Source organism: Ciona robusta, chromosome 2 (assembly GCF_009617815.1).
Source record: "Ciona robusta chromosome 2, ASM961781v2".
Taxonomy (NCBI): domain Eukaryota; kingdom Metazoa; phylum Chordata; class Ascidiacea; order Phlebobranchia; family Cionidae; genus Ciona; species Ciona robusta.
This window is the reverse complement of record NC_143236.1, coordinates 5760702-5787091: the sequence shown is the minus strand read 5'-3', so window position 1 is coordinate 5787091 and position 26390 is coordinate 5760702. Positions and strand designations below refer to the sequence as shown.

At 32.4% G+C, this 26390-nt stretch overlaps 2 protein-coding genes across 2 annotated transcripts in view; both read left to right on the top strand.

Moving 5' to 3' along the window:
* The first annotated feature begins 199 nt into the window (after positions 1-199).
* LOC149740535 (polypeptide N-acetylgalactosaminyltransferase-like 6) lies at positions 200-7895 on the top strand. The gene is made up of 12 exons (XM_089872004.1): positions 200-446; positions 1222-1309; positions 1424-1562; positions 2110-2276; positions 2560-2745; positions 3681-3864; positions 4116-4233; positions 4445-4552; positions 5024-5245; positions 5841-5942; positions 6492-6641; positions 6937-7895. The coding sequence occupies exons 1-12, from the start codon at positions 273-275 to the stop codon at positions 7108-7110; spliced, it is 1812 nt and encodes a 603-aa protein (XP_089728130.1). The 5' UTR covers positions 200-272; the 3' UTR covers positions 7111-7895.
* Positions 7896-8010: 115 nt separating this feature from the next.
* The window catches only part of LOC149740533 (uncharacterized), a 38531-nt gene continuing 20151 nt past the window's right edge, over positions 8011-26390 (top strand). Inside the window, exons 1-41 of the mRNA XM_089872127.1 lie at positions 8011-8390; positions 8476-8563; positions 8755-8927; positions 9290-9325; positions 9822-9922; positions 10300-10462; positions 10703-10836; positions 11057-11192; positions 11596-11729; positions 12456-12582; positions 12847-13119; positions 13399-13545; positions 13863-14015; positions 14227-14385; positions 14754-14885; positions 15134-15235; positions 15541-15726; positions 15994-16134; positions 16238-16331; positions 16694-16860; positions 17017-17251; positions 17355-17492; positions 17725-18005; positions 18194-18366; positions 18669-18771; positions 18953-19064; positions 19324-19481; positions 19748-19901; positions 19990-20105; positions 20329-20470; positions 20945-21096; positions 21772-21878; positions 22252-22389; positions 22593-22728; positions 22937-23154; positions 23484-23597; positions 23884-24056; positions 24601-24742; positions 25089-25209; positions 25445-25640; positions 25993-26133. Of these exons, the coding sequence (XP_089728253.1) occupies positions 8234-8390; positions 8476-8563; positions 8755-8927; positions 9290-9325; positions 9822-9922; positions 10300-10462; positions 10703-10836; positions 11057-11192; positions 11596-11729; positions 12456-12582; positions 12847-13119; positions 13399-13545; positions 13863-14015; positions 14227-14385; positions 14754-14885; positions 15134-15235; positions 15541-15726; positions 15994-16134; positions 16238-16331; positions 16694-16860; positions 17017-17251; positions 17355-17492; positions 17725-18005; positions 18194-18366; positions 18669-18771; positions 18953-19064; positions 19324-19481; positions 19748-19901; positions 19990-20105; positions 20329-20470; positions 20945-21096; positions 21772-21878; positions 22252-22389; positions 22593-22728; positions 22937-23154; positions 23484-23597; positions 23884-24056; positions 24601-24742; positions 25089-25209; positions 25445-25640; positions 25993-26133 (6053 nt within the window). The 5' untranslated portion in view covers positions 8011-8233. The remainder of the gene's footprint in view (positions 8391-8475; positions 8564-8754; positions 8928-9289; positions 9326-9821; positions 9923-10299; positions 10463-10702; positions 10837-11056; positions 11193-11595; positions 11730-12455; positions 12583-12846; positions 13120-13398; positions 13546-13862; positions 14016-14226; positions 14386-14753; positions 14886-15133; positions 15236-15540; positions 15727-15993; positions 16135-16237; positions 16332-16693; positions 16861-17016; positions 17252-17354; positions 17493-17724; positions 18006-18193; positions 18367-18668; positions 18772-18952; positions 19065-19323; positions 19482-19747; positions 19902-19989; positions 20106-20328; positions 20471-20944; positions 21097-21771; positions 21879-22251; positions 22390-22592; positions 22729-22936; positions 23155-23483; positions 23598-23883; positions 24057-24600; positions 24743-25088; positions 25210-25444; positions 25641-25992; positions 26134-26390) is intronic.

Here is a 26390-nt window from a genome sequence, read left to right as displayed (position 1 = left end):
TGTTTAATAGTTTTAAAAATCACACTACATATTACAAATATTTTTTTAAATAATAAACATAAGTAATAATAAAATTCAAGGTAGGTAGAACTAAAATATATTCGTAAAAAAATAAAGTTAAAATTCATTCCTAAAATTTTTGTGAAAACGAAAATCAGCGGAGCATGAAGCTCCCTTCTTTCTTTTCGGGTGAGTCCCCATATTAAACATTTTTAATCAGCTGTTTTACTGTGATTGTTGCAGTCCAGTTTACGGGATTCTGGTCGCGTAATATGAGGTTTAAACTGAGAAAGTGCGTAATCGGTTTATCGTTTGGTTTCTCTCTAATCTTTTTAATAAACGAGCTGCAGAAGCGTACAAATACAGAACTCAGTTTCGTCGCCGAAAGAGATGCGGACTGGATTGATGATATACGCGAAAAGTCCCATGGTGTAATACCGCAAGGGGTATGTATGTTGTATGATACGTCATCCATAAAAAACAAGTTGTTGCCTTAAATTACATGTACCATTAAAAATTGTTAGTTAAAGTAACGACAAATGACATAACCAGTCTGTGGAGTATGTCAGGTGCACAAGCGATTTTTTTACAAACTGTCCGTTATGCACGCCATAAGTTGTTCCACCCATGTCAATAATTTGAACAATGAAAAAAATACGTAATAATTAAGTAGGATTTTCCAATGTGGCTTCGAAATGTATGTGAACGTCGATTTTTAATACATGACAGTACAAGAAGAAGTAGGTAGACAATTTCCGCTAGAAGGGGATGTCAAATTCGTTTCTCTATACGTGGGGAGCAGTTAGTTTTACGGTTTACACACATAAATTTAAACCTCTAACCTCTAACCCCTAGAAAAATAACTGTCTTGCACAAGCGAGATCCCGTCAGGAACTGCCATACTCAGCAGACTGGTGACATATCATTAAACGCTGCGCTACATACTGTAACAGTAATAGTCCAGATTGGAATGAATTGCGCAAACAAATTACTTCCCAAGTAAAATGCTAGGTTTACTCCCAAGATCCATTCCGCTAATTTCTGAAATCCAAACATTGGTTGGTAAATATTACTGCTTTATAACAACTGACTACATTTGGTGTCTAAAAACCACAACAAAATGTTGATAAAAAACTTGTCCAAAAAGTTGTAAAAAATATTTTCGTAAGAACCAAACTTTTCTATCTGAAAACACAGTCATATTCATATTTATTCGTTCAGGAAGATTCACCTCAGTTTCTATTGGACTCAAATACCAAGATAGACTGGCATAACCCTAATGCAGTATATCAGGATCGTAAAAGAATAGGTAACTTTATGGGTGAACTTTATTAGTTGTTTGAATGGAAATACTTTGTCTTTTTTGTCACAGTGTTCAGTTTTTTGAAACACTGTAAATAGTTAACACTTATACTTTACACAGGACCAGGAGAATTGGGAGTAGCAGTTCATTTAAGTACAGAAGAACGAAGTAGGAGTGCTTATTCAGAGAATGGTTTCAATATTTTGGTCAGCAATAGGATTTCTCTCAATCGCTCCTTGCCTGACATTCGACATAAAAAGTAAGATTCAAGAGTCTCTAATTAATAAATTATCTAATGGGACACTTATAAAACTGCTTCAATAAATTTGACACAATTTGAGATTTTGCATTTTTAAAGTGAAAAATAAATCTATATATGACATATCTCATAAAACAAAATGAAACTCTAAACAATTCAACCATTCATAAATTCAAACAACTTGGTATTGTTGAAATAGTTTCATTTCATGCATGATGTGCATAAGAAAATTAAAACGCAAATATTTTGTTACTTCAGCTACCAGGCATAATGTAAATAATATTTCAACGGCTCATCTGGTATAAAAAAAATACTGTTTTCCCGACGTTTAGTCCGTCTTCCGACTTGCCTTTGCTTATATTAAATAGGAAATAAATTAAATGCAAATGTTTAAAAACTTTAAATGATAACTTTTTAGCTGTGCCTCATGCATGTACTTTAAACTGTTCATAAATTCAAACAATTTGGAATTTTTTTAGATTGTCTTCATTCCATACATTTCTTGCATAACTATTGACTATGCAAATTAAAAACGACATTTTTTTAGCTGCGCCTCACGCAAGTACTTAGCCCAGCTTCCAGATGCTTCTATCATCATCCCATTTCACAATGAAGGGAGAACTACTCTGCTTCGAACTATACACAGCATCATAAACAGAACGCCAAAGATTCTGCTCAGAGAAATTATTCTTGTAGACGACTGTAGTACAGTGGGTAAGAGACAGAGTGGTCACTGTTCTTGAATTTATAGCAAAATCTAAGGTGACAGTATTAAAATACCGTTTCATTCTTAGTCATCAAACATAGAAAACCTCATTGAATAATATGTTGAATACAATATTAATACAGTTACACTCATAGTCATCAAACATAGAAAACCTCATTGAATAATATGTTGAATGTAATATACTTTTGCTCTGCTTGTTTGTGTAGACACCTAACAAAATTTAAAAGCTGTGTCAGTGTTTAAAACAGCAATTTAAAAACACACTTTCAGATCACTTGAAATCAAGTTTGGACCAAGAACTTTCGAAATACCGCCAAGTAAAGTTGGTAAGACTTGCTAAGAGGGAAGGTCTGATTCGTGCCAGGTTGGCTGGGGTTCATCAAGCAAAAGGAAACACCATCGTTATCTTGGATTCTCATGTGGAAGTAACCAATAACTGGTTGCCACCATTATTAGGTAGGTATTATTAAGTATTTATATTAAAATGTTAGGAGTTTGCCCTGGAAACTAACACTAAAAAAGGCAAATAATTGTTAAATGCAGATGGCATCAAGTCACAGTTTGCACGTATATTTCAAGGGTTGTAGTTTACATGTATAGGTTCCCTTTATATTATAATATATTTTACAGAAAATGATTTTACAGAAAATGAAAGATGGTTATAATTCTGTTAATTCGTTTGTTATGCCAATGAAAATTGTCATATACCTTTACTTTTTAATTGAGTCATTCACATGCACAGTTGTATTACTGACATTAATATGTCACATATTTTTAATTTGTTTGTTATATATGTAAAAATGTTGTAGTGAATCAGGCTAAAATGGTCTTATCCTCTTGTTTTATAACATCCATATATACACACCTCAGTGAAAGGCAGTGTGCACCAGTTTCCTCACAGTGGATTGTCTACCAGCCCTCGGTCATTAATTTACTGTCATCTACAACAGTTCGTGTTACAAAAACGTGTTTTAGTGATATCCTGTTACTACATTAACCAATATCTCGCGTTGCTTAAAAATTAAAACTTATATAGTTGAATCATTAAAAAACAGTGGCCTACTGAAATCTACAAAATCACATAAAGGAATTCAAAAACCTGGTAATTCTCACCCAATAAATTTTAATTTTAGACTCTATCCTGTTACTATCAGGGTAATGAACAACTTCCAGAGTTCCAGTTACTATCGTTTAAGTTATAGGGTTAGAGTAGCAAACTAGCGCTAAACCCTAAAGGCTTAACCCTTATTCGGTTAAATTAAACCCTCACAATTCCTTACAGAATAAGTGTAACTTGCTAAACGAGTGTTCTGTTTCACATACCTCTTGTCAGCCTACAAGTTACCATGAATGTTACTTTGTGGGTGATTACTTTTTTGGATTTTTTACAGAACCTATCGCATTGGACAGAAAAGTGATAACATGTCCCATGATTGACATAATTAACAAAGATGATTTTCACTATCTCACCCAACCTGGTGATGCCATGAGAGGGGCATTTGATTGGGAGCTTTATTACAAGAGGATTCCAATACCACCTGAGAAACAACTGAAAGACCCATCTGACCCATTTGAGTAAGTTGTATTTGTTTAGCTGTTTGACTAAAAAGTGAAAAATCAAAATGCATTTTTTCCAAATAAATGTAAATATGTTTTTATCTGTAAGTGACTAAGCGTGTTTTAACAGCTGTTGTTTTGTCGCTATATTCTGTTTTTCCTTTTTATTATTTCTAATTCTTTGTACTGTAATCGAAGAGACTAATAAAAAAATAATGTAATTATGTTATTATTATCTGATTGTAAAATCTCGCTGAAACTTTTATTAGGGATCCAGTTATGGCGGGTGGTTTGTTTGCCATCGATCGCTTGTATTTCAAGGAGATTGGAGAATATGATGATGGATTGGAGATATGGGGCGGGGAACAATATGAACTTTCATTTAAGGTGATTTTCTGCTGTTTGTTTTTGCTCCAAGGCATAACACGATACTTAAAACTGCTAATAGTAAATTTTGTAAAAGATTTTTTTAATTTTTCTAAATAATTTTTGTTCTTAAAAAAAATTTGTTCTAAAAGTTTCTGCAAAAAAATAATTCTTCTAAAATTTTTTGCTAAAGATATTTTTTTGCTATAATTTTTGTTATAACACATAACAGGCATGGATGTGTGGAGGAAAGATATTAGATGCACCTTGCTCAAGGGTCGGTCATATATACAGAGAGTTCATGCCATACTCACTTCCTCCAGGCACAAACATTAACAAGGTAATGTTTACAACATAATAACTTAATTGCTATGGTCAGAATGCTAATGGGAATGGGTATAAAGTATGTCTACTTTTTCTTAAGTTTTTTCTACCAGTAAGAGTATTACATCCAGTTATTAAAAAAAGAGTAAAAATAAATCACAATTTCCCAAGCAATAGTTTTTTTAGTAAATATTTTTGTATGTATATTATATATATATTGTTTTTAGCCAGTCACAGGTTTCTGACCTCTCCGCAGTCATTGGTTTCCCACTATTTTCACCTCTTAGGATAATCTAATTCCATTCTATGTGGGTGGGGTTCCTATTGCGGACCTTGAACTTATACCAGATTTGGCCCGTTACCCCAACACTTTCGCTTAAGATAAGCCATTCATGTGACCAGTGCAACTCTGTTCTCAACCCCATTCCCAACACAGCCCCCTACTTCAACACAGTTTCAATACAATTAACAAAATACTTTGACACAGAATTTCAAGCGAGTGGCAGAAGTATGGATGGATGAATACGCTGAATATTTTTACAAGAAGCGACCTCACGTACGTGGTATTCACCCTGGTGACCTCAGCAAGCAAAAAGCTCTTCGGGAGTTGTTGGAATGTCGCTCGTTTGATTGGTTCATGAAAGAAGTTGCTCCAGATATTATAAAACACTATCCTCCTGTTATGCCAGAACCTGCTGCATGGGGAATGGTAGGAACTGCTTAAAATTTTTTTTTAATGTTTGGTAATGTTATGCAGATTGATGGACACTGTTTAGCCATTAAAACATTAAGGCTTATGCAGGGGCTAGATAAGGTTGTGTTATAACAGAATTGTTATTTATATTCTCTTTTCTTTTGTATTGCGTTCGATATTTAGATTTATTTGTTAAACAATTTTTTAATTTTTGATAAATTTCATATAAATAGGTGTATGGATATGAGCGCAAAGAAACGATCTAGGAATTCCTTTTTACATTTGTTCAATGCCATTTAACTAATAAAGGTTAATCATACATGTACATTACACTACAGCATGCATAATCATACCTTTACCGTGTTACAACTGCCTACAAACAATATTTTACTCAGTCAATAACTTGTACAGTTACAATAATACCAACAATTGAATTAAACTATAAAAATTATACCTATATCATACCTATACCTGTACTGCTATCTTAGTCAATGCCTTATATAGTATCAAATTATCAATAGTACCTACAATTGAATTAGAATAAGATATTGGTTGTGTAATCACTAATCATATCCTAAAACTTTGGTCAAATTACTGACTTCACTTTCAGCTTTCAAATGAAGGATCAAAGAGATGTTTAGATGGATTGTATAAAAAGGAAGGAGCTCCTTTATCTTTAATGCCATGCAGGGAAGAAGGGACTGCAGATCAGGTATTCTGTGTTAAAATATTAAACCTGTTCTGGTTTGAACTGTATGATGCCTTGAACATAAGAGTATTTGTTTTTACTTGGTTTAATTTTACATGGTGTCATCTTTACGTTTGTTCAAAAAGATGGAACTATAGTTTGATCCTGCTAACTTAAAGGGCAGCTAAATTAAATGATTTAAAACGTTAGAAATTTAAGGCAATTTGGAATTTTGGAGTTACCGCTCACTAGAATGTAACGGTCACGCCTTTTTATCTAATAAGTTGTGTTTATCCATAAGCTTGTTATAACTGTTGTTACCTTTGCTTCCTATCTTCCCTTTGTAAACTTTTCCGATCTTCATTAGTGTAACCAAACAAACGTCATTCAGTCATAGGCGCCAAACTTCATTAAAAGTAGGGGAGGCAGGGATGCTTGAACACAGATTTCTGTTTAACAAAATCCTTTCTTTGATTCCAATGTTAACTTATTAATATAAGACAAAAAATCAAGGGTAGCGTGTCTACCCTGCCACCCCAGGTTTGCCGCCTATAAATTTATTTAATATTTTAGAGCTTCATATTGACTTGGAAAGAAGACATTCGACCAGGTACAAGCATGGACAAGGCTCGTAAGTTTTGCCTTGATGGCCAAGGTCTTAACTCACCTGTGGTGTTATGGCAGTGTCATGGACAGTATGGAAACCAACTATGGAAGTATAAGGTGATTTATAACAATGGTTGCAGATAATTTGTAGTGTTGAAAATAGAAGGTATAGTAATTGTTATGAATCGTGTTACTGAATATTTCTAAGTGTTTAGTTAACATTAAATTAATGTAAAAAAATGTAAATAAATAACTAAATAAGTATTTGAAATCTGATGATTAGCAAATATAAAAAAAACTTAATGCTTAGCAATGAATTGAAATAAAACAATTTAATTAACCAAAAAAATATTTTGATGAATAATTACAAATATATTTAATGATTAGAATTAAATCTTGTACTTTCCACCAGGATGACACACTAATTCATGGCATCACTGGTCATTGTGCCACAGCTGATGCAGAAGCAAAGAAAGTGATCTTGTTGCCTTGCAAAGCAAACGACATCAACCAGAGATGGACTTGGACGAACTTAGATTTAGAAAAGTTGGGAAAATTTAACAAGAAATTGAACTCCCCAGCATGAAGATAAAGTAATGCGGTCGTGGGGTGTTTTTCCATATCGTGATCAAACAAGTGATCTGTCCCATGTTTTATTTACAGCAGTTATGGTTTTGAATGCGCTTCATTTGCTTCATTTAGTTATGAATATGAATTGGCCTGGGTTAGGTCAGCTTATAGGTACCCTTGAAGTTTCTTGCTCTCAAACTATCTTCTATATTGCTCTTTATCTGTTTTATCAGTAAGAGTTATGCCCAAACATTTGCTTCCTTCAAAAAGACTCGCCAGGAACATAAAACAAAACTAATTTTACATTATAGCATATTTAAACATGACTTTTATTGATTCAATTTTATATAATGTAATTTTTAATTGTTTAAGAATGTGATTATACATGTGAAATGGTGACTTGGGTTTTTTAATATGTGCAATTGAATTTGTGCCATAAACCTGACAATTGGTACATTGCACAATGCATATAGTATTTAAATGCCTTGTCTCTATTTAATTGTTTTTATTTTTCTTAATTTTATGAGCTCTTTTTTATTATTTTAAATTATATTCTTGAGTAAAATTCAAATACCAAGTGTTACTGTGTTTTAGACCAATTTTCTTATGTTGCGTGGCAGTAAGTACTTGTGTCATGTTTTAACCGAATCTGTTATTCCTTTATTTCATGAACTGAAATTATGTATGCAATTAAAGTATTTTAAATCGACCAAAATGATAAACGTTTGAATTTTGCTTTTAATTTCGTTCCTTTAGCAAAACAGCGACTTTATCCAAATAAATTTCCTGTTATCTCTCCAATTACCTGGTCAAGTAGATGTTATTAATATACATCTCCTTAATTATTAATGTTATGCATGGGAAGGTGGATAACAACACACTCCACACTTCAATTATTAATCAGCAATTTTCAAAAGGTAAAAATGCAAACTCGCATAATTTATTTGCTGCACTACACATTGTAGATTGCAAGGATCAGGTAAGCAGAGCGTTTTAACTTAATTTTATAATTTTTTTAAAATTTTGCGGCAGTTTTGTTTTCTCACTTTGTTATTCTTTTTTTTAGAAAAATTCACCTGAAATTTATTCGAACTTCAGAAACTTAATAACAAATGCAAGTGCAGTAAACTGTTACCAGAATGGTTGGTAGCAGATGTGCATTTTCGTCAACTGTGATTATTCTTCTGTGCTTGCTTTCTGTCCTATATAAGGGGTATGTAAAGGCAACTGCCATCCATGATGATTGGGTTGAAAGTCATGATATTTTTAGAAGGGCAGCAGATAATTGCGATGAAGGTAAAAGTTAGATTTTATATTTTGAATAATATGAATTGCACATAGTAAAACATGGGTGACATTTTTTGAATTTGTTTTAATTTAGACATTGATGCACCAACTGAAATCAATTATGATCGACTGTACTCTACAGCTGCACGAGTGTATTGGTCAGAAGTAGATGCCGCTGACTGGTTTGTGAAATTACATTTAGACTTCATTATTATACAATAATTAGATATGTATTTAAAAATGCTTAACAGTAATTTGTTAGTTGTCCGTCTATATTTACCAAGAAAAAACACACAATTACTTTTTATTCCTATTATTTGCCTAATTTAACCTTTAATTTTTCAGCTAGTGATTTTGTAATATATTTTCCTAGGTACACAGTAAGAGTGAAAACACCAGCATCCACTTGCATACGTGGGGCTGGTGATGTATTTGAATTAGAAGCAACCTTCAGAGACCTTGATGCGGACACAACTTATGTTGTTGATGTTGTGGCACACCATGTTAACGGCTGCAGTGAACCAAAAGAAATCACTTTTCAAACTCGTAAGTTTGAATTGTTTTATAAAAATATTTGGGCAAGTAATTAAATTAATATGTAGAAAGTTATTAACTTCTAAAAATAAATTAGTATGTTTTTTAATTAGTGGTTTAATCTTATTTCTTTATGAATATTTATTAAATATAAAGTTCACTTATGAAATGGTATTTTTTATTGAGTGATTTAATTTTATTTCTGTAAAAATACTTATTGAATAAAAAAAACCCTATAAATTACCTTAGGAAAAGTATGCTTATTACTTTAAATAAATTGTCTTATCAAAAACTAATTTGAAGCCATTAATTCCTACTTAATTTTTCCTGCTGTAAAATAATTTCACTCCTAAATTATGCAAACGCCCACACAGAGCCTGGGAGCTGGAGATGTGCAGATAGTACGACAGGTATGCAGTGATGGGTAATAATTCCAATGCATTCCTTTCATTATTTATAACCACGCTTTCATACTTGATAAGATCGTGTGTTGGAATTTGGTCAAAACTTTAATTTGGTAGCTGCCGAAAGAGCCGCAGAGTGACGCAAATTCCATGACTAATTTATTTAATTTTAACTGGCTTTTCATGTTTAATATTCATGAGGAAAGATGGAGTATTTCTAAAATGCCTTTTTTTCTTCAGTCCAAACTGAACTATTGACTGTGTGTAGTGTTGTAAATTAATTTTTAGAGGGATCTAATATAGTTTGGGAGTGTGGTCATATCTAGATTTTTGTATTTTACAATTAAATCACGCAGTTTGTCCATATTCATGCCTTTCCTGCACTGACTTTTTATTTTCAAAATATCTAATTGGTAAAATGTTTTTAGTAATAAGTATTCATATTTCATTTTCTTCAATCCTTTTCTAGAATTTAATAATTATTGTTTTCCTAAAAAAATAGTTCCTGGTCCTGTGGTGGACCTTACTTTACCAGTTGGTAACATTTCATCGAGCAGTGTACTTGTTACATGGTCCCCAACACCAGTTGCTTTAACATACAAGGTAATATCTACTTAAACTTTTCGTTTTTATAAAAACTCTGTTGAATTTAAATATACAGTTTGGCTTTTTTCAAGAAACATATTTATTGGGTTGATATAATATTAAATTAATATATGCAGCAGTAATGTGATGCGTGTATAAAAATGTTGTCTGTTTGCTTATAGGTTGTGATTGGGGCAAACTAAAACATTGTAAAGTACATTATTTTTGAAACTCAGTTTGTGCCCACGAATGATTTTACTGACACCAGAAAAAATAACTTCATTTCTTACACTATAATACCATCCAACCAAAAATCCATGCTTTTAGTTCAATCTAATCAACCTGACAAATCAAAATGTTAAAAAAAACAATAATCTAATAATCATGGTCAACAGGTTGAAATTGTTCCCCCCAATATCATGTTCTCCGGTTTGGGCACAGTATCTACTGAATCGACAACAATTCGAAGATTAAGTCCTGGATACGTTTACCAAGTGAAAGTAACTGCACAGAATAGAAACTCTGAGGGTCCACCATCCTTGGCTGAATTTGTCACAAGTAAATTTTATGAAATTATAATTTAAGTAACAGTCAATTAGCTTCGGAATTTTATTTTTCTGTTATACTTTTATCTTTTCTATGTTTAAAGTGAAGCATTTCTTTGTTCAGATAATATAATGTAACAAATTCTGCAGTTCAACATTAGTTTTACATCTGCCTAAACTGCATTATTATATTACAAAACTTTGATCACAAAATACAGTTTGGAAAACTTTTTATTTTAAAAATTTGCCACAGGAATTGAACTACCTCCAGAACTTGTAATTGCAAACACATCAAGTACTCATATAGAGATATCTTGGGAGATACCACGCCTTTCTGTGCATTACACTCTCATTCTGTATCAATATGAATCTGGAGGAGACACTTATGTAAATCATGTCTGTTTTTTCAATTTAGTGCATAGGCTTCAATACTTTTTTTATTGTGTACAAGAATTCAACCTTTTTTCGTTATAAATATTATTCACCTTAACATAACTCTGTTTGCAGTTTTATCTGAGCCACATCTTTAAAAATATTTAAAAATACCGGTTTTGAAGCATTTCTTTATATATTTTAAAATGTTCAAATTTTTTCAAATATTTTTTAGGAAGTCAGAAGGGAAAACACTACTGGATCACAGGTTCTCTTCCAAGGTTTACAACCGGCAACTCAATACCTTGTTACATACCAAGCTTTCAATGACAGAGCGTCCAGTCCTGTCATGAGATTGTCTCTATACACAAGTAAACCTATTTATTATCTGCTCTTCTTAAAATTTTGATTTAAAACAGAAAGTTAAAACAAAAAAATATTAAACAAGCATTTTTATTTTTAAGCATCACCAGTGCTTAAAAATTAACATAACCAAAATTAGTTTTATTATTGTTGCAATATAAATACTTTATTTAAAACTTTATATAAGAAAGATGAAACACCTTTAGCACATAATTCCCAAATATCCTGATCTTATTTTAAACAATTAACAATGGTCTATGGAAGTCGTGAAGAAATGTATTTAACTCTTTGAATGTACTTTGTTTACTATCAAATGGAAAGAAAATATAATGAAAAGCTGTTCAATCTTCTTCCACCCTACTATACCTTTTAAATTTTCTGTAAGTTTTATACATACATTCTTTTTTTTAGAACTACCAACCACTAGGTCTATACGTATATCGAATGTGACTGATCATAGCGTGTTGTCCAAATGGGCTCCTGTTGTAGGAGCTACAACCTACCAAGTGATATTGCGAAACTATCATGACAATGAAATAGTAAAGGTAAGTTTTTTGCTTAGTATATAATACACCTGTTGATGGTGTTTTTAATTGTGAAAACTAAATCAAATTTATGCATAACACAAACAAAAATATTAATTGGTTGTTAGGTGTACCTACAAATTGTTTTTTTCATTCGCCAAAACAGAATCGTTTATTTAACTTTTCTGTTTCTTTATCTAAACTGTTGCTGCCAGGCAGATGAGCTGTTTTGAAATTTCTTTGTTTCAATTTTTTTTTCCCTTATCCATTGTGTATGGACAATTTTCTATCTTTCAGTTTTATGTAAATGGGAAAAAGCGTCGAATGGTGGGTTGTGTGTCTAACTGCATTCCTAGCAATTAAAACGTGTTTGTAGATATGTAGCAGTGTGATGGTAGATTAGAAGTGTGCTATAAAACTGCAGAGTCCGTGGTTTTAAACCTGTTTTATAATATGGCTCATTGAAACAATTATAAAATATTTGTAATCAACAAATGCTAATTCCAAATTTACATGCAATACTTCTATATGTATACAATAACAAATATAAAAGTTTGGCCATATGAAAACCACAGCTGCAGATACTAATTGCACAACATAGAAGTAGAAGTAGCTGCTGGTAGAAACTAACAACATTGCATGCTTGTTAGAATACATGTGTAGTAAAGGTTTTGGTTTGTGTGTGAAAAAGTGTTAGCTTGCTAGAAAAAAAGCAAATGGTTACTAAGTTGTTTTTTAACCTTTTAGAACTACATAGTAAACACAACATATCATTTGCTGGACGATCTGAATGATGCATCAAAGTATCAACTAGAAATTTTCGCCAGAAATGAGTTTACCAACAGTTTGCCAGGAGTTGCAATTGTCTATACAAGTAAAACTTCAAAAATTTTTCAAAAATTAATACCAATTCAAATTCACTTTTGTTTGCTTAAAAGCTTCCTTTCCTATTATATATGTAGAGTTGGTTTATTCACCAAGTAGTTTAAAATTCATTTTAAAACACTCATAAAATGATTTATTTTTACATAAATGTGTACTATTGTAAATGACCTTAAAATCATCACCAGTTATAATATATAATACTTACTGTCAATGATTTTATGTTTAATATACCTTCAGCAACTTGTTCTGCTAGGGTTGAAGCAGTTGCTCATGCTCAACGTCGACCAAGCGCATGTGAAGGACAAGTCTCTGGTTGTTAGATGGGAAAGAATGGGTGGAGCTGAGTGGTATAATGTCAGCATTAATTCTAATGCCACTGGCCTTATTAATATGGGCAACACTGCAAAGGAATACATGAAGCTGGAGAATTTAATCCCGGGAACACTCTACCATATCACTGTTGTGGCAAAAAATCACAAAGTTTTCGATACGGCGAGTCTGCCTGCAGTGGTTGAGCAGTTTACAAGTAATTTTGATTTACTAATAGCCACACTGATTTTTTAAATTTTATTTTAGTTTATTATACTTATACCTCAACTTATAGTCCTGAATTTATTTTTCATTATTTCACATACAGTAATACTTTCCATAAAGAGTACATTTTTGTGCATAAATGCAGGACAGTTTTAACAAGATTGTTATGTTGAGCCCTAAATACATTTTTTCATGATTTTGTTTCACCATTTACCTACATTAATGCTTTCCCCCTTCGATTCAAATCTTATTTTTTATAATATATTTTTAGGGTTGTCACAGCCACTCAATGTGAGCATCAAGTATGAAGATGTGATGAATACTTCAATGAGGGTTACCTGGTCACCAGTTCCTCATGCAGACACTTACCTTCTACTTGTATATGACTGCAGCGGTGTGGGAAGGACAATTGGACAAAGTAAAATTTCAAGAATTTTGTAAACAATTTTTTTTTTAGTTTTTGTGCCTAAATGTATGCAAACCAGGGTTTGTTTTATTTATACCTATCCAGCTTGCAATGAATAAAAGAGACTGTTAAGTAGAAAACCATAGGGTAATACGTGTTCTAGTTAACAATTAAGAATTTAGTTGAATTTACAATAACAAAACCCGTTAGCAGGCCCCAAATAAGTAGTTTTCAAAAATAGAAGTACTGTAACTATAACACTTGTCAATTCGCATTTAAAATATTTCTGATTTCCAATATAACTGTTTTCTTTATACCTTCTTTTACAGTCATCCCAAGAAACACAAGTTCTGCAGAAAATGAAATACCTGCAGAATACAGACAACATGCTGTATACTGGACCTATTCTTATCCCAGAGTTGAATCAGTCAGTTTGGAGTGTGAGCATGGCTTTGACAGTGTAGAACACGCTGTGTGGCAAGGTAAAGTACAAAAAATTCAAAATTTTATTCCGATTTATAGCGTAATGTCTTACTTTTTTTTTGTCTCTAACTGATGAAGTTTAATGTGTATTTTTATTAAACAAAACAGTAGTACATCAACTGTGCGAAAGGATTTGTAACTTTAAAGTTGTGAATATTATAATTTAATAAAAGAAAACATTTGATAATGATTGTTGTTGCAAAACCTTAGGTGAAAATGAACTACCCAGTGATGTAGTTGGACAAGGACGAACCAACAGTACAAATGTAACCCTGACGAACATGGTTCCAGCTACAAGATACGAAATTGTTATTGTGTCAGGAAAAAGAGAAGTACAGAGCAACCCAAGTATTATACGGCAGTACACAAGTTAGTAAATATGTCTCACTTAGAAAAAAATACAACAATCAGTTAAGGGAAGATAACAATAAGTTAATAGAGCCCACCGTATGTCGTGTTTATATACGTATTTTCATATGTAAGCAGTTCTTAAGTGGTTTTAAAGCTTTGGCATTAAATGTCTTTGTATTGTACTGTAGTTCAACAAATGTATAATTGCTTAAAATTGTTTTCATACGTAGCAACACCATCAGTATATGTGAACTTGTGTCTTTTACAATGATTCATCCACAAGAAAAGTTGCTCAATGAGAGTAAAAGTACCTTTTTATCGAAAGTTTTATTTGAGATGTTATATTTTAAACATAACATGCTGAAGTAGCTTTTCAATCCCTGTAGAATTAAACTCACCAGCAAACTTTCATATTAACGAGACAACAGTTCGTTCATCAACTGTAGTTCTTATGTGGGAGCTGGTAGAAGGAATGACGTACTACAACATAGAAATACTATACACACCCACCAGAACAGGTTCAATGTGGTTTTGTTTGCACAGAAATCATAGTTAATGTAATTTGCAGTATGTAATATTTTTGTTTATTACTGGAATTTTTTATTATCGTATAAAAGGTTTGTCTGTAATTTAGTTAATTTGTAAATTGTTATAAGAACAAATATATAGCCTACATCTGATCATACGTAAAAAAATTGATGAATTATTTACTTGCATTTTGAGGTCATCAGTTACACAAAGTTAATAAAAATAAAATTTTAACTAGGTGTAGTTGACCTTAATCATTTTCGCTCGTTGAATGTCACTCATCATCAAACTGTTGTAACTATGCTGCAACCAAGCACCAACTACACGTTCAGGCTTACAGGTAAATTCTCTTTTACATACATTTAACATTTTTAACTTTAATGAAATATTTGTTCCTAAAACTCCTTGTTTTGCCAGCCAACTAAGAGTCATGGTACAAGTTTTCTTGTTCTGCTACACATGCTCACAAAAGTAGCAGCTTTGAAATTATTTTTTCTGCAGGAAAGCAAAATTTTTCTAGTGGCACTATGCTATGACAGACTTAACATTTAGTACTTTTTTATCGACCGAATTAAAAAAAAAACAGTTAAAAAATTTTAAGCTACTTTTAGTCAGGCAAAACTTTAAGCTGGAATTTTTCTACAGCTGTTAATGAGAACACAACAAGTTTTGTTGTCGAAGCATCAGCATTCACACGCCTCCCTTCACCACCAACATTAAATGTGGTGCCTGAACAAAAAACAACAGATGCTTTGTTACTGCAGTGGACACCTGTAGAGAATGCTCAGTTTTACAATGTTACTTTTGTTGCCAGCAATTCAAGGATAAGACGTGGGTGATCTCTAACAGTATACAAATTACTGCTTTAATGTTTTTACCAGATTAACCATAGAACTCCTATCCCAACTGTTTTAAACCAGCTATATTGTTTTCAAGTTGATGATATTTTACAGTGTATGCGATTTTAAGATTAAGATAATTTGGCCAGTTCAGCTTCATTATAGTATTGTAGCTGTACTTAACACTTGACATTTGTTTATTCAATTCATCCTTACCGAATTGAAGGTCCAGTAAAAAACACAGACTATTTTATTCCAGGTCAAACACCAACCTATCGGAATGTAACAAGTGCTGAGATCCACCTGCATGGATTGATGCCAAACACACTTTATCAAATCTCTATATTGGCACAAAACAAATACACAAGAAGTCTGCCATCTCATATTGACACCTTTACTGGTAGGGTTACTGTATTACAACAAACAAAAACATGTTTTAATACATATTTGGGAATCTTGCCAACTGTTTTCTAACATTTTCTTCTTACACTTTTATTGGTCAGATTTGCCCACACCAGAAAATTTCACAGTTGCAGAAGTAACCGACTCCACAATTAGATTGGAATGGTCTGATGTTGAGGGTCGTGATGAGTTCAGGTATATTGCAACATATTTTTTTGTGTTTTTAAGATCATTTCATTACCTGCCTGTGATAGTGAATTTGTAGTGGCTCAGATATAATCAAAATAGTATTTACACTCATAAAAAACTAAATCACCTTCTAAAAAATTAAACTATTTACCATGAAATGTATTTATGCTGCCATTTCACTTAAGGTAAATACTTTCTCTTTACAGTATATATGTCTTGTGCAAACTGTACAAGGAATAAATATTTGTTACATATTCTTCCATTTAAACTATCATTAAATAATCTGTTTTTTTTCTGGTTTCCAAAATTTTTATTTGTTTGCACAGCTCTAACAGCTGAACAAACTAATGAAAGCAAACATTTAACAGGTTGGCTGCAGTTCGTTACCCAGCTGAACCAGAGACATATCGATACACTACAGATGTTCCAACCTACACGTTAGATGTCCTACCACCAAACCAACCATTCCGTGTTTGGATGGTTGCTGTGAATGATAATACACAAAGCAGGGTGTCTGAGATTATACAATACACAAGTAAATCATTGCAACAGTTAGAAAAAGAGAATTAATATGTAACAAATAACCATTGGCAAGTTTTTATCTTTAACAATCAAACTGCTAACATAGTTGTGGTGTGAAAATGAATAAGCTTCAGTATTCATGCCCTTATCTTTACATTGGTTTGCTCAGTATTGGTCAACTTATTTAAACAATTCATAGCTCATATTCAAATTAATGTATACCAAATGGCACACATTGACTTTATTTACATGGAACTACATGTGAAAGAATTTTGTATCCAAATGTTGATTATTGAAAAACTTTTCACAGAACTTCCACGACCTCAACAAGTTGCCATTATAGATGTCTCTGATACCAAGTTAGCCTTAAGATGGGGTTCAGTCACGAATGCTGTGATATATAGGTAAACAGACTAGGTTTTTACCTTAGGTATCAATTATTTTAACTTTTCTTTTAATTTCTATGTTTTTGCTGAATTTTTTTTATAAACACGCAATTTTTTACAGTGTTATTCTGATGCCATTGCGAAACGAATCACAACCAGTAGCTTCATCCAGTATTAACTCCACTTTATTCACTGATGTCATCAGGTTATCAAGGAACGGTGAAACTGGTTTTCGTGTCCGGCGTTCCACAGATGAGAGGTAACTGATAAAAAAACTAAAAAAAAAAATTTGTGGTCCGACCTAGTGGTAATAACCAGTGAGTTGTTCAAATTGTCAGTCACACAAAGAAATGTTAAATACTTTATTTCCGCACAAGGTGTATGAAGCAATACAGAAATAAAGTTATGGCACTGTTGCTGCTTCACTGAATGAATCAATGTATTTTATTCATCATTTAAAGCAAATAGAATAAACCCAATACTATTAACAGCAAAAGCAGGCAGAAGCGTGTCCGGCGAACTCTATCTGACGATTCCGATCAAATTGTTCAACCGGTGACGTACCGAAGCAAGATATTTACCCCTGGTCGTCGATTCACGTTTACACCTCCTTTAAGAATCTATCCAAGCCTGGATAGTGTTTATTACATAAACATCACATACTCTGATGTGACCTTTAGTGACCTCGAGGCAGGGGTCAAGTACAAGGTCACACTCAAGGCAGTAAACCAACACACAGACAGCTTGTCTGTTTCAAGACAAACTTTTACAGGTATAACTAGAAACACTGTTTGATTTCACAGTACCCTATATAAGTAATACTCTATGTTGTCAGGAGACCTGGGATCTGTGCAAGGAATGGCCCAATGCATTAAACATACATAGTATACTATAAAGCCTACCGGGATTTTATTTGTGTTATCCACAAACTGTTCATTTAAATCATTTTTTTTATTGCAGAGCTTATGAAGCCAAGGTCAGTTGAATGTCGTGATGTAACGAATGATACAATGACGATCAGGTGGTTAAGTGTACAGAAAGCAGTGTATTATACAGTCAGTGTTGTACCTGAAGTTCGAAACTGGCTTTCCTCAGTTTCATCATCTGGAGTTGGAAACACAACCAGCTCTGAGGTTTGCATCAAAACTTATTGTACTTAACTTAAATACAAACTAGTTGTTTTAACAAAAATAATTTTAATTTTAACACGGTATTTTATTGTATCACTTTTTAGATAAGTTTGACTAAATTTTTTTATCGCTAAATTATTATTGTTTTTTAAAATCTGTGGTGTATTATGTTGTGTTTTTCAGTATAATATACCTTATTTAACAAACTATGCAATAGACTAATTCTAAAATCAAATAAATTGCATCAAAGAAATGATGTAACTAAAGCTAGTATAGTATAACCAATATAGGTCTTTGTTTTTCAGGTTTTGATTGAGGGTCTTCAGCCAAACACCAACTATACTGTTACTGTATTAGCTGGCAACAATCATGTGACCAGCAAAAGGGCCGTGAAATGGAAAATTACAAGTATTTTACTGTTGTCGCCTTCTTTCTTTTTTATTTAAATTAAAATACAGTGCATTACTTTTTATGATAGGATAACAATGACACAATGGAATACTTTTAATTTAGCCAGCTTAACTGTTATAAAAATCGTAAAAACATTCACATCTTAGAATTCTGTTATCATATCATTTACAAAACACAGAATTATCTGCGACTGAGAACCTTCGTGTGGTGAACAGCAGTGTTATGCATGATCGATTTCATTTAAAGTGGAATAGAGTGGCATATGCAAACAGTTACGTCATCATCATAAGGTATATGTTACATTTATATGTCTCTTCTTTTAGTTTTTTCTCAATAAAAACTAAAACAACTACACTCGAAATTACATACATGAATTTATAAACATGCACAAAGTTTATGAAAAATGGTATTTGTGTTATAATGACTGACACTGTCACCTAAAGAACAGAAAGGACAAATAAAGTTTCAATAAAGTTTATATTTGTGTTGAATTGCTGGATTGAAGATTGGGCTTTGTATCAAAAAATAATAAATATTCATTCTTACTAGCCCACCTCCTGTTCATGGTCGAGCACAAACGGTTGTCTCTAATGGAGCAACCGAGATTACGTTACGTAACTTGCGTGATGGAACAAGATATCAAGTAACTGTCACTGCACAAAATGATAGAACTGGTGGTGTGGAAAGATCACTTTCAAAATATACAAGTAAATAAACCTTTTGTGACAGGAAGGGAAATATTATTGCTTTCTTGGCCAAATGTATCTTCACACTGGTATTGGGCTGCTTAATTTCATAAAGATATTATCTTTCCATAATTTTTTATGCATCGTACAAAACTCAAATTGGTTCTTTTGGTATAAAACAATAAATTTATAATACAAGTTAAGTTTTTTTTTCAATCATACAATAAAATTATATTTTTTATAATTTATGTTTTTTTGCTCTAAAAAAATTATTAATGTTCTCACAGAATTGCTTACACCAAGCCCTGTCAAAGTAGTGAATGGTTCTGTTACATCATCTTTATTCAATGTAAGCTGGGGTAGCGTACCAAAGGCAGATCTCTACTCTGTAATGGTCGGTAACTCCACTCAAATCAGACTACGTAGTCTCCTTACTAGAAAGTGAGTGAACTTGTAACAAGATACAATATATTAAAACAGGTTGTACAATTTCTGTATGTTTGGAGTAATTACTATTTTAATTGTTTAGCACATTCTGTGTTATTGATGGTTTGGAGAGTGGGAAGCAATACTGGGTGACTGTAACAGCAAAAAACACGAGACAGAACACATACAGTGACTCAGTAACTGTGAATACTTTTACAAGTAAGTTTACCTCGTTCAAAAAACATGTGTATATTGTATTTAAAAAACACGTGTATTTAAGTTTTAATTTATAAATCGTCCTTCTGTTTAACATGTGTGTTTAGATCATAACTGTTTCATATTTTATTGATTTGTAAAATCAGTTCAATTTTCTGCAAGTAATAAACCTTGGAGCTTTGCCTGTTCTTACTGCAAAATAATCTGGTAACACTGAACTTTCTAGAACTGGAAACACCAGGAAATTTCTTCATCTCAGATGATGATGTCACCGACTCCTCTATGGTGGTGACCTGGTCTCATGTTCCATTAGCAACACTGTATATGGTTAGATATGGTGTGGAACATAGAGAGGGGGATCATTATAGGTGCATAAAAATTAACTATGCTAATTTCATTTTTGAATTTAGTATTCACCATTAAATTAGATTTGTAGTCATTTTTAAATATGCCAAATTCTTTTTTTAAATTTAGTAGCCTATTTACCATTAAATAATATGTGTAGTCATTTTTGATTATGCTAAAAATATTTTGCTAAATTTAGTATTCACCATTAAATAATATGTGTAGTCACTATAAAATGAACTTATTCATTTTATGCAAAGCTTTTTTTAATTATATATTTATTTGTTCAAAAAATTAGAAGATTCTCATTGCCAATTCCCTGTATGACAAGTTTTGTGGAAATCTTTTTTTAAACAACTTACTTTTATTGTATTAAAAGGCATATTGGGTTTTCATGATTCTTAACTGTTTTTAAAATATTATGATCTCTTTTATCACATTTGAAATTTATGTTATGTATATGTAAAACTGCTTTTAAAAAGAAAACATTTCCACAGTGTTTTTCTTCGAATAAACCGGGAAGAAGTAAATGTGACTACAACATCAGTATTAATAAGGGGGCTTCACCCAGCTTCTTATTACTCGATTGACATGATGGCTGTCAACGAGGATACACAAAGTTTCACAGTGTCACTTAACAAGTTTACAAGTGAGTTAATATTTTTCTTTAAAACTGAAGATGGCAATGGAGTATGTTTATTTGGTCCTTGAATATTACAGCGAACATACCATTTATATATTAAATTTGGTGTGATAGTGCTACATTACCTGTTTATATACAATGTATTTGTTTAAAGACATCTATATGTCAACATAAAAAATAAATAAATTGATTTAAAATGTATGCATTTGGGAAGTTTAAAACAACTGATCATTAAGATGTCCGGCGCCGTGGCGTAGTGGTTAGCGCGCCTGCCTGTAACCATTAGGTAATGGGTTCAAGGCTCGTCGCTGCTACCATTGTGGGCGTATGTGTCCTTGGGCAAGACACTTAACGACAATTGCTCCAACCCAGTGGTCACTAATGGGTTGTCCAAATTATCAGCCATACATAAAAAAAATAAAAAAATTCCCAAAAAAATAATCACCCACAAAGTAACATACATGTTAACTCGTAAGCTGGCACGAGGTGTTAAACCCGTGTGATAACGACTGTCGTTTTCCGGCCACGCGAGGATAAAGTAAGTTACATTCATTCATTCATTCAAGATATAATAAATGATTATCTTGTTTCACTTTTAGTTTTGTAATAACATCTTTCCCTCGTATTTTGTGTAAAAAACATTTGTGTGTATTATAACAACTGATATAAATTTGGTATAAGAACTGCCACGGCCGAGCAATGTAAACATAACTGAGGGATTTTTCATGGACACTGAAGCAGAGATCGAATGGACGTCTGTACAACAAGCTGAATATTACATGCTGAAGGTGAATGTATTATATGGTTTAACATCCACACTGTTTAACCAACACTGTTATTTTTATTTTGTTCTGCAATTTCTAAATACTCTTATTTTTATTTAATCCTTAAAGTTACTTTTATTTTTAAATAGTATAAATTTTACTTTATCCTTAGAATGTTATTTGGACTATCGTTTTGCTGTAATTTTCTATCTTTTCGACGTTTTAATTAAATATGACAGCTGTTACTGTAATCAAAGGGACAAATAAATTCTGTAAATATGTATATCTAAAATATACAGGAATAAAAGGTTTATCAACTACTCAGAATTATGTATTTTTTTTATGCTGTAGTACTTTCTGATTAAAACATATTCATTTTACAAATTACTTTACATAGATATACGAGCAAGATGAAACCACACAGCACCCTGTACCTACTTCATATATCCCTCCAGCAAATATTGACTCTGATATATCTGGAGAAGAAACAAATGATTCAAGTTTATCTACAAACACAACTTATTCAACTTTAGTGGTTGGTTTAATGTTTATAAGTCTATAGAAAGTTTTCATGGATGAAAAATTCCATATGTGTATGTGTTTTTAATAAAGTAAACAATGCAATTTATATATTTGTAATTCGCTTTAACTTTACAATGCCTATTTCTTTTTTAAATGGTTCTTCAGGGAAACCTTCAATAATTTTGCTTATGGCTGTTTACTTGTGTTGTATTCCAGTCATCAATAAGAGTGGATGGTAGAACGTACTTTAAAGTAACGAACCTTCGACCTTTGACCCACTACCAAGCTTCTGTGGAAGCTTTTAACAGAGACAGCAACAGTGATGGAGCCTTGTTCCTGTTTGTCACGAAATGTAAGTAAGCATGCAGCAACATTTTTCAGATAATCATGCAGCAACGTTTTTCAAAGTTTCACTAAATCTGATATTTAAAAAATTGTTCATTTTTTAGGTTATTTTATTATGTTTTATAGATTAATTAATTGAAATAATATTTGCACCTTCATAATGCTCAAGCCAAATACACTACTTCATTTCATTTCAATAAAAAAGTATTTTTCAGCCCCATGTTCTGAAGACTATCATCACTTCCCGAACACTCATTTATCTCGGAGTCTTCCAAGAAGAACTTTCACAAACTCATCTGTGCAACACTGCCTTGAACAGTGTTGCCAGGAGAGGGAATTTAATTGTCGTTCTACCTCACTGCACAGGAAGACATCTGCTTGTCTTATCTACGCAGAAGACAGAAACACGGCCCCTCCTCTTGCTATAAGTGCTGTAAGTATTGTATTTTTTTATTTTTAAATTATATAGAAATCCAATATGTGTGTCAGCTTGTTACATTATCCACGGCATGGCACAGTGGTCAGCTGGTCCAACTCAGATTTTTTAGAGTTCAAGGCTCATCTCTGCTACTGTTGTGGGCATATGAGCCCTTGGGCAAGACACTAGAGAATTAGAGAAGTAACATACATGGTAACCTTTAAGTGGGCATGAGGTGTCTGAAACAAAACACCCGGGATATGACGACTGTCTTTTACCTGCCAAACAAAACATTCATTCATGTAGAAAAACCAAATGCCTGATATCTAATTTACAATTTGTAGACATATGACCATTATGAACGCAAGTTTTGGCGGGAGGTGTCAGGATTCCAGATTCGTTCCTTGTCGCATAACAACGTGGCTGTTATGAACGAGACTGTAGAAATCACTCTTACTGTGAGTACAGGCTTGCAGAAATAACATTTATAGTGTAGTTACAGTCAGGACAACTATTAACTTTTTATAATCTAAATTAAATGTTTCAGTTTCATTGGAAAAACATTTTTAGTAATTTACATTTTTTTTACAGTATATTTATTCTTTTTAATAATTTTTTGACATGGTTTAAAACTTATATATGTATATAAACAAACATAATGTCTCATTTTTTACACCGTGAGCTTCTAACAATGAATTTTAAGAAAGGTATGTAAAATCTATCATAACATTCAATTTGTTTCAGTTTGTCTACTTGGGAAAGACAGGTTGCGTGGTTTGGGATTTTGGTGACAACTTGTATGCTTACCACTCTATACTTAACACCAACTGTTCATACCTGTGTGATAACAGTGCTGATGAAAACTGTACCATCATAAATGCAGATCCAAACAACAATATGAACCAGATAACTATTGCGTGAGTTTATTATGTCAACGTATCTCAATACTGAAAAAAAATTCAGCGATTTCATACAAACTGACATACCAACTCTTCTGAAAGGGTGTATGTAACACCTTAGCAAGCACTTTTAGAATAAACACAAAAAAATTACCTTTAATTTTTATGACACTATCAAATCATTATAGCTAATAGCTAAAAACTAAGGTAATTGCTCCAACCCAGTGGTTACTAATGAGTTGTCAAAATTATCAGCCATACATAAAAAAAATGAAAAAATTCAAAATAATAATTACCCACAAAGTAACATACATGGTAACTTGTAAGCTGACACAAGGTGTTAAACCCATGTTACAACGAGTGTCGTTTTCCGGTCATGCAAGAATAAAGTAAGTTACAATACAATAGTTTGTGTTTTTTCACCATATAAAAATAATCATTTTTGTAGTAAAGTGTTCCTTGTGTTTTTGTCTATCCTACAATTGCAATAGATTGGAAATTCTTAAACAGTAACAAATTGTGTATGTATACAATAATGAACTCATAAGATATTTATCATCAGGCACGATTACGACATGGAAACAGTGTTTGAAGTTGTGGCAAACGTTACTGACGGAAACTCATATGAAGTTAGCAAACTTGACATAGCAATCAATGAGAGGGGATGCATATATCCATCCATTAATATAGAAGATGAGGGAAAGGTTCATATTATTTAACATTCTTTAAAAAAATTATGTTTTAAAACATGTTTGTTGAATGAAATGGTTTTTTACAAATGAAGAAATATACTTTGTATATAGTTTGTAACTCTATATAGTTGAACAATTTATTAATATAGGCTTGGTGCGATACACTTAAAATTATGTTATGTTTCCAATGGGCTGTTTCTGTTGATGGAACTGTATAACACTTGTTTATCATCAATACACACTTTCTCCAATCAGTTAGACATACTCAGTGGTAAAAATAAATAAGCATCTAATTTCTATAACACCCTTAGTCATTTTTTTCTTGATTTTATTGACTCTTTTATTCTTGTATTTTTAGATCAAAATTGAACCAAAGAAAATATTCAAATCCAGCAAACTTCTGTTGTCTGCCACTCCTCTAATTATCTGCAATAACTTTCCTGGTGTTCGATTTGAATGGAACGCAATCAGTTATGCAGGTATGCATTTTTGTGATGTTTATTTACTTACGTAATTTGTTTATACATTTTTCCTTTTTAAATTATTTTTTTTTTATTCTTATAATCACTGCATGCAATTTAAAATTTTAACTGTAATTGCTTTTTTTATCTTTTTATGTATAGTTATTGCTCTAATACTCGTGTTTTTAATAATAAAGAGTCTACTGAACAAACAAAAATGTTTATTTTACGAACTGTGTTTCCTTCCTATCAGCGGACCACAAAACTCAGATCAATCAATTCCCACTGAGGGCTGTCGGTTCAGAGATACTCGTCCCATCGCTGACATTCGCAACTGGATTGTATAAGATTTCCGTGAAAATCGAATTACTAGATGAAGAACATGACTTGCAAGATGATGACTCAATCTATCTTCTTGTTGGACCATCCCCACTTGTTGCAAAAATCAGGTTAGCGAAAATTGAAAAATTAGAACTATAGACATAATGTGGTGTTTGGGTGTGGTAACGTATGTAGTGAAACATAGACTCTTTATTTGTATGTACCAAACTTTTATATTTTGGTCACTTTATTAGGTACAACTTCATATAGTGGTCACAAAAAATCATGCTACTAGTTCTAAATCCAAGCATCACCTCTTTCTTACTGAAACTATTTTTAATTGTGTATAGAAGGTAACTTCATAAGTTATTATGTAGCTTAGTGAGTATTTTTACATATTTTTGTTTATAAAATGCAACATTGGGCAAGATATGTATGTATCAATCATGCATGGTAAATATCCGTATCTTCTAATCACAGAGGCGGTGGTATGCGCACAGTCGGTGCAAAACGAATCGTTACGTGGGACAGCCTGAGTGAATCGTATGATCCAGATGTTCTTGGAGAAGAGCGAAACCGACTTGAATTCACATGGTTCTGCAAAAACTACACTGATGATCGGTAAGTAGGAATCACGGGGGCTTTGTAATCATTTTGCAGATCACAGATAAAATAATGTAACAATACATGCACCTGCCATCCAATAGTATATGGTTATCTTAAGATGCAGCCTGGCTCAGAAAAAGGTATTTGTTCTCGCATGGCAGGGCAACGACTATTTTAGCCAAATTACGTGTGCCAATTAGAATGTATATAACTTTGTTGTTGTTTTTTTAAGCAAGGCTCACAATTCAAACAATTATTCTTTGCCACTTCCA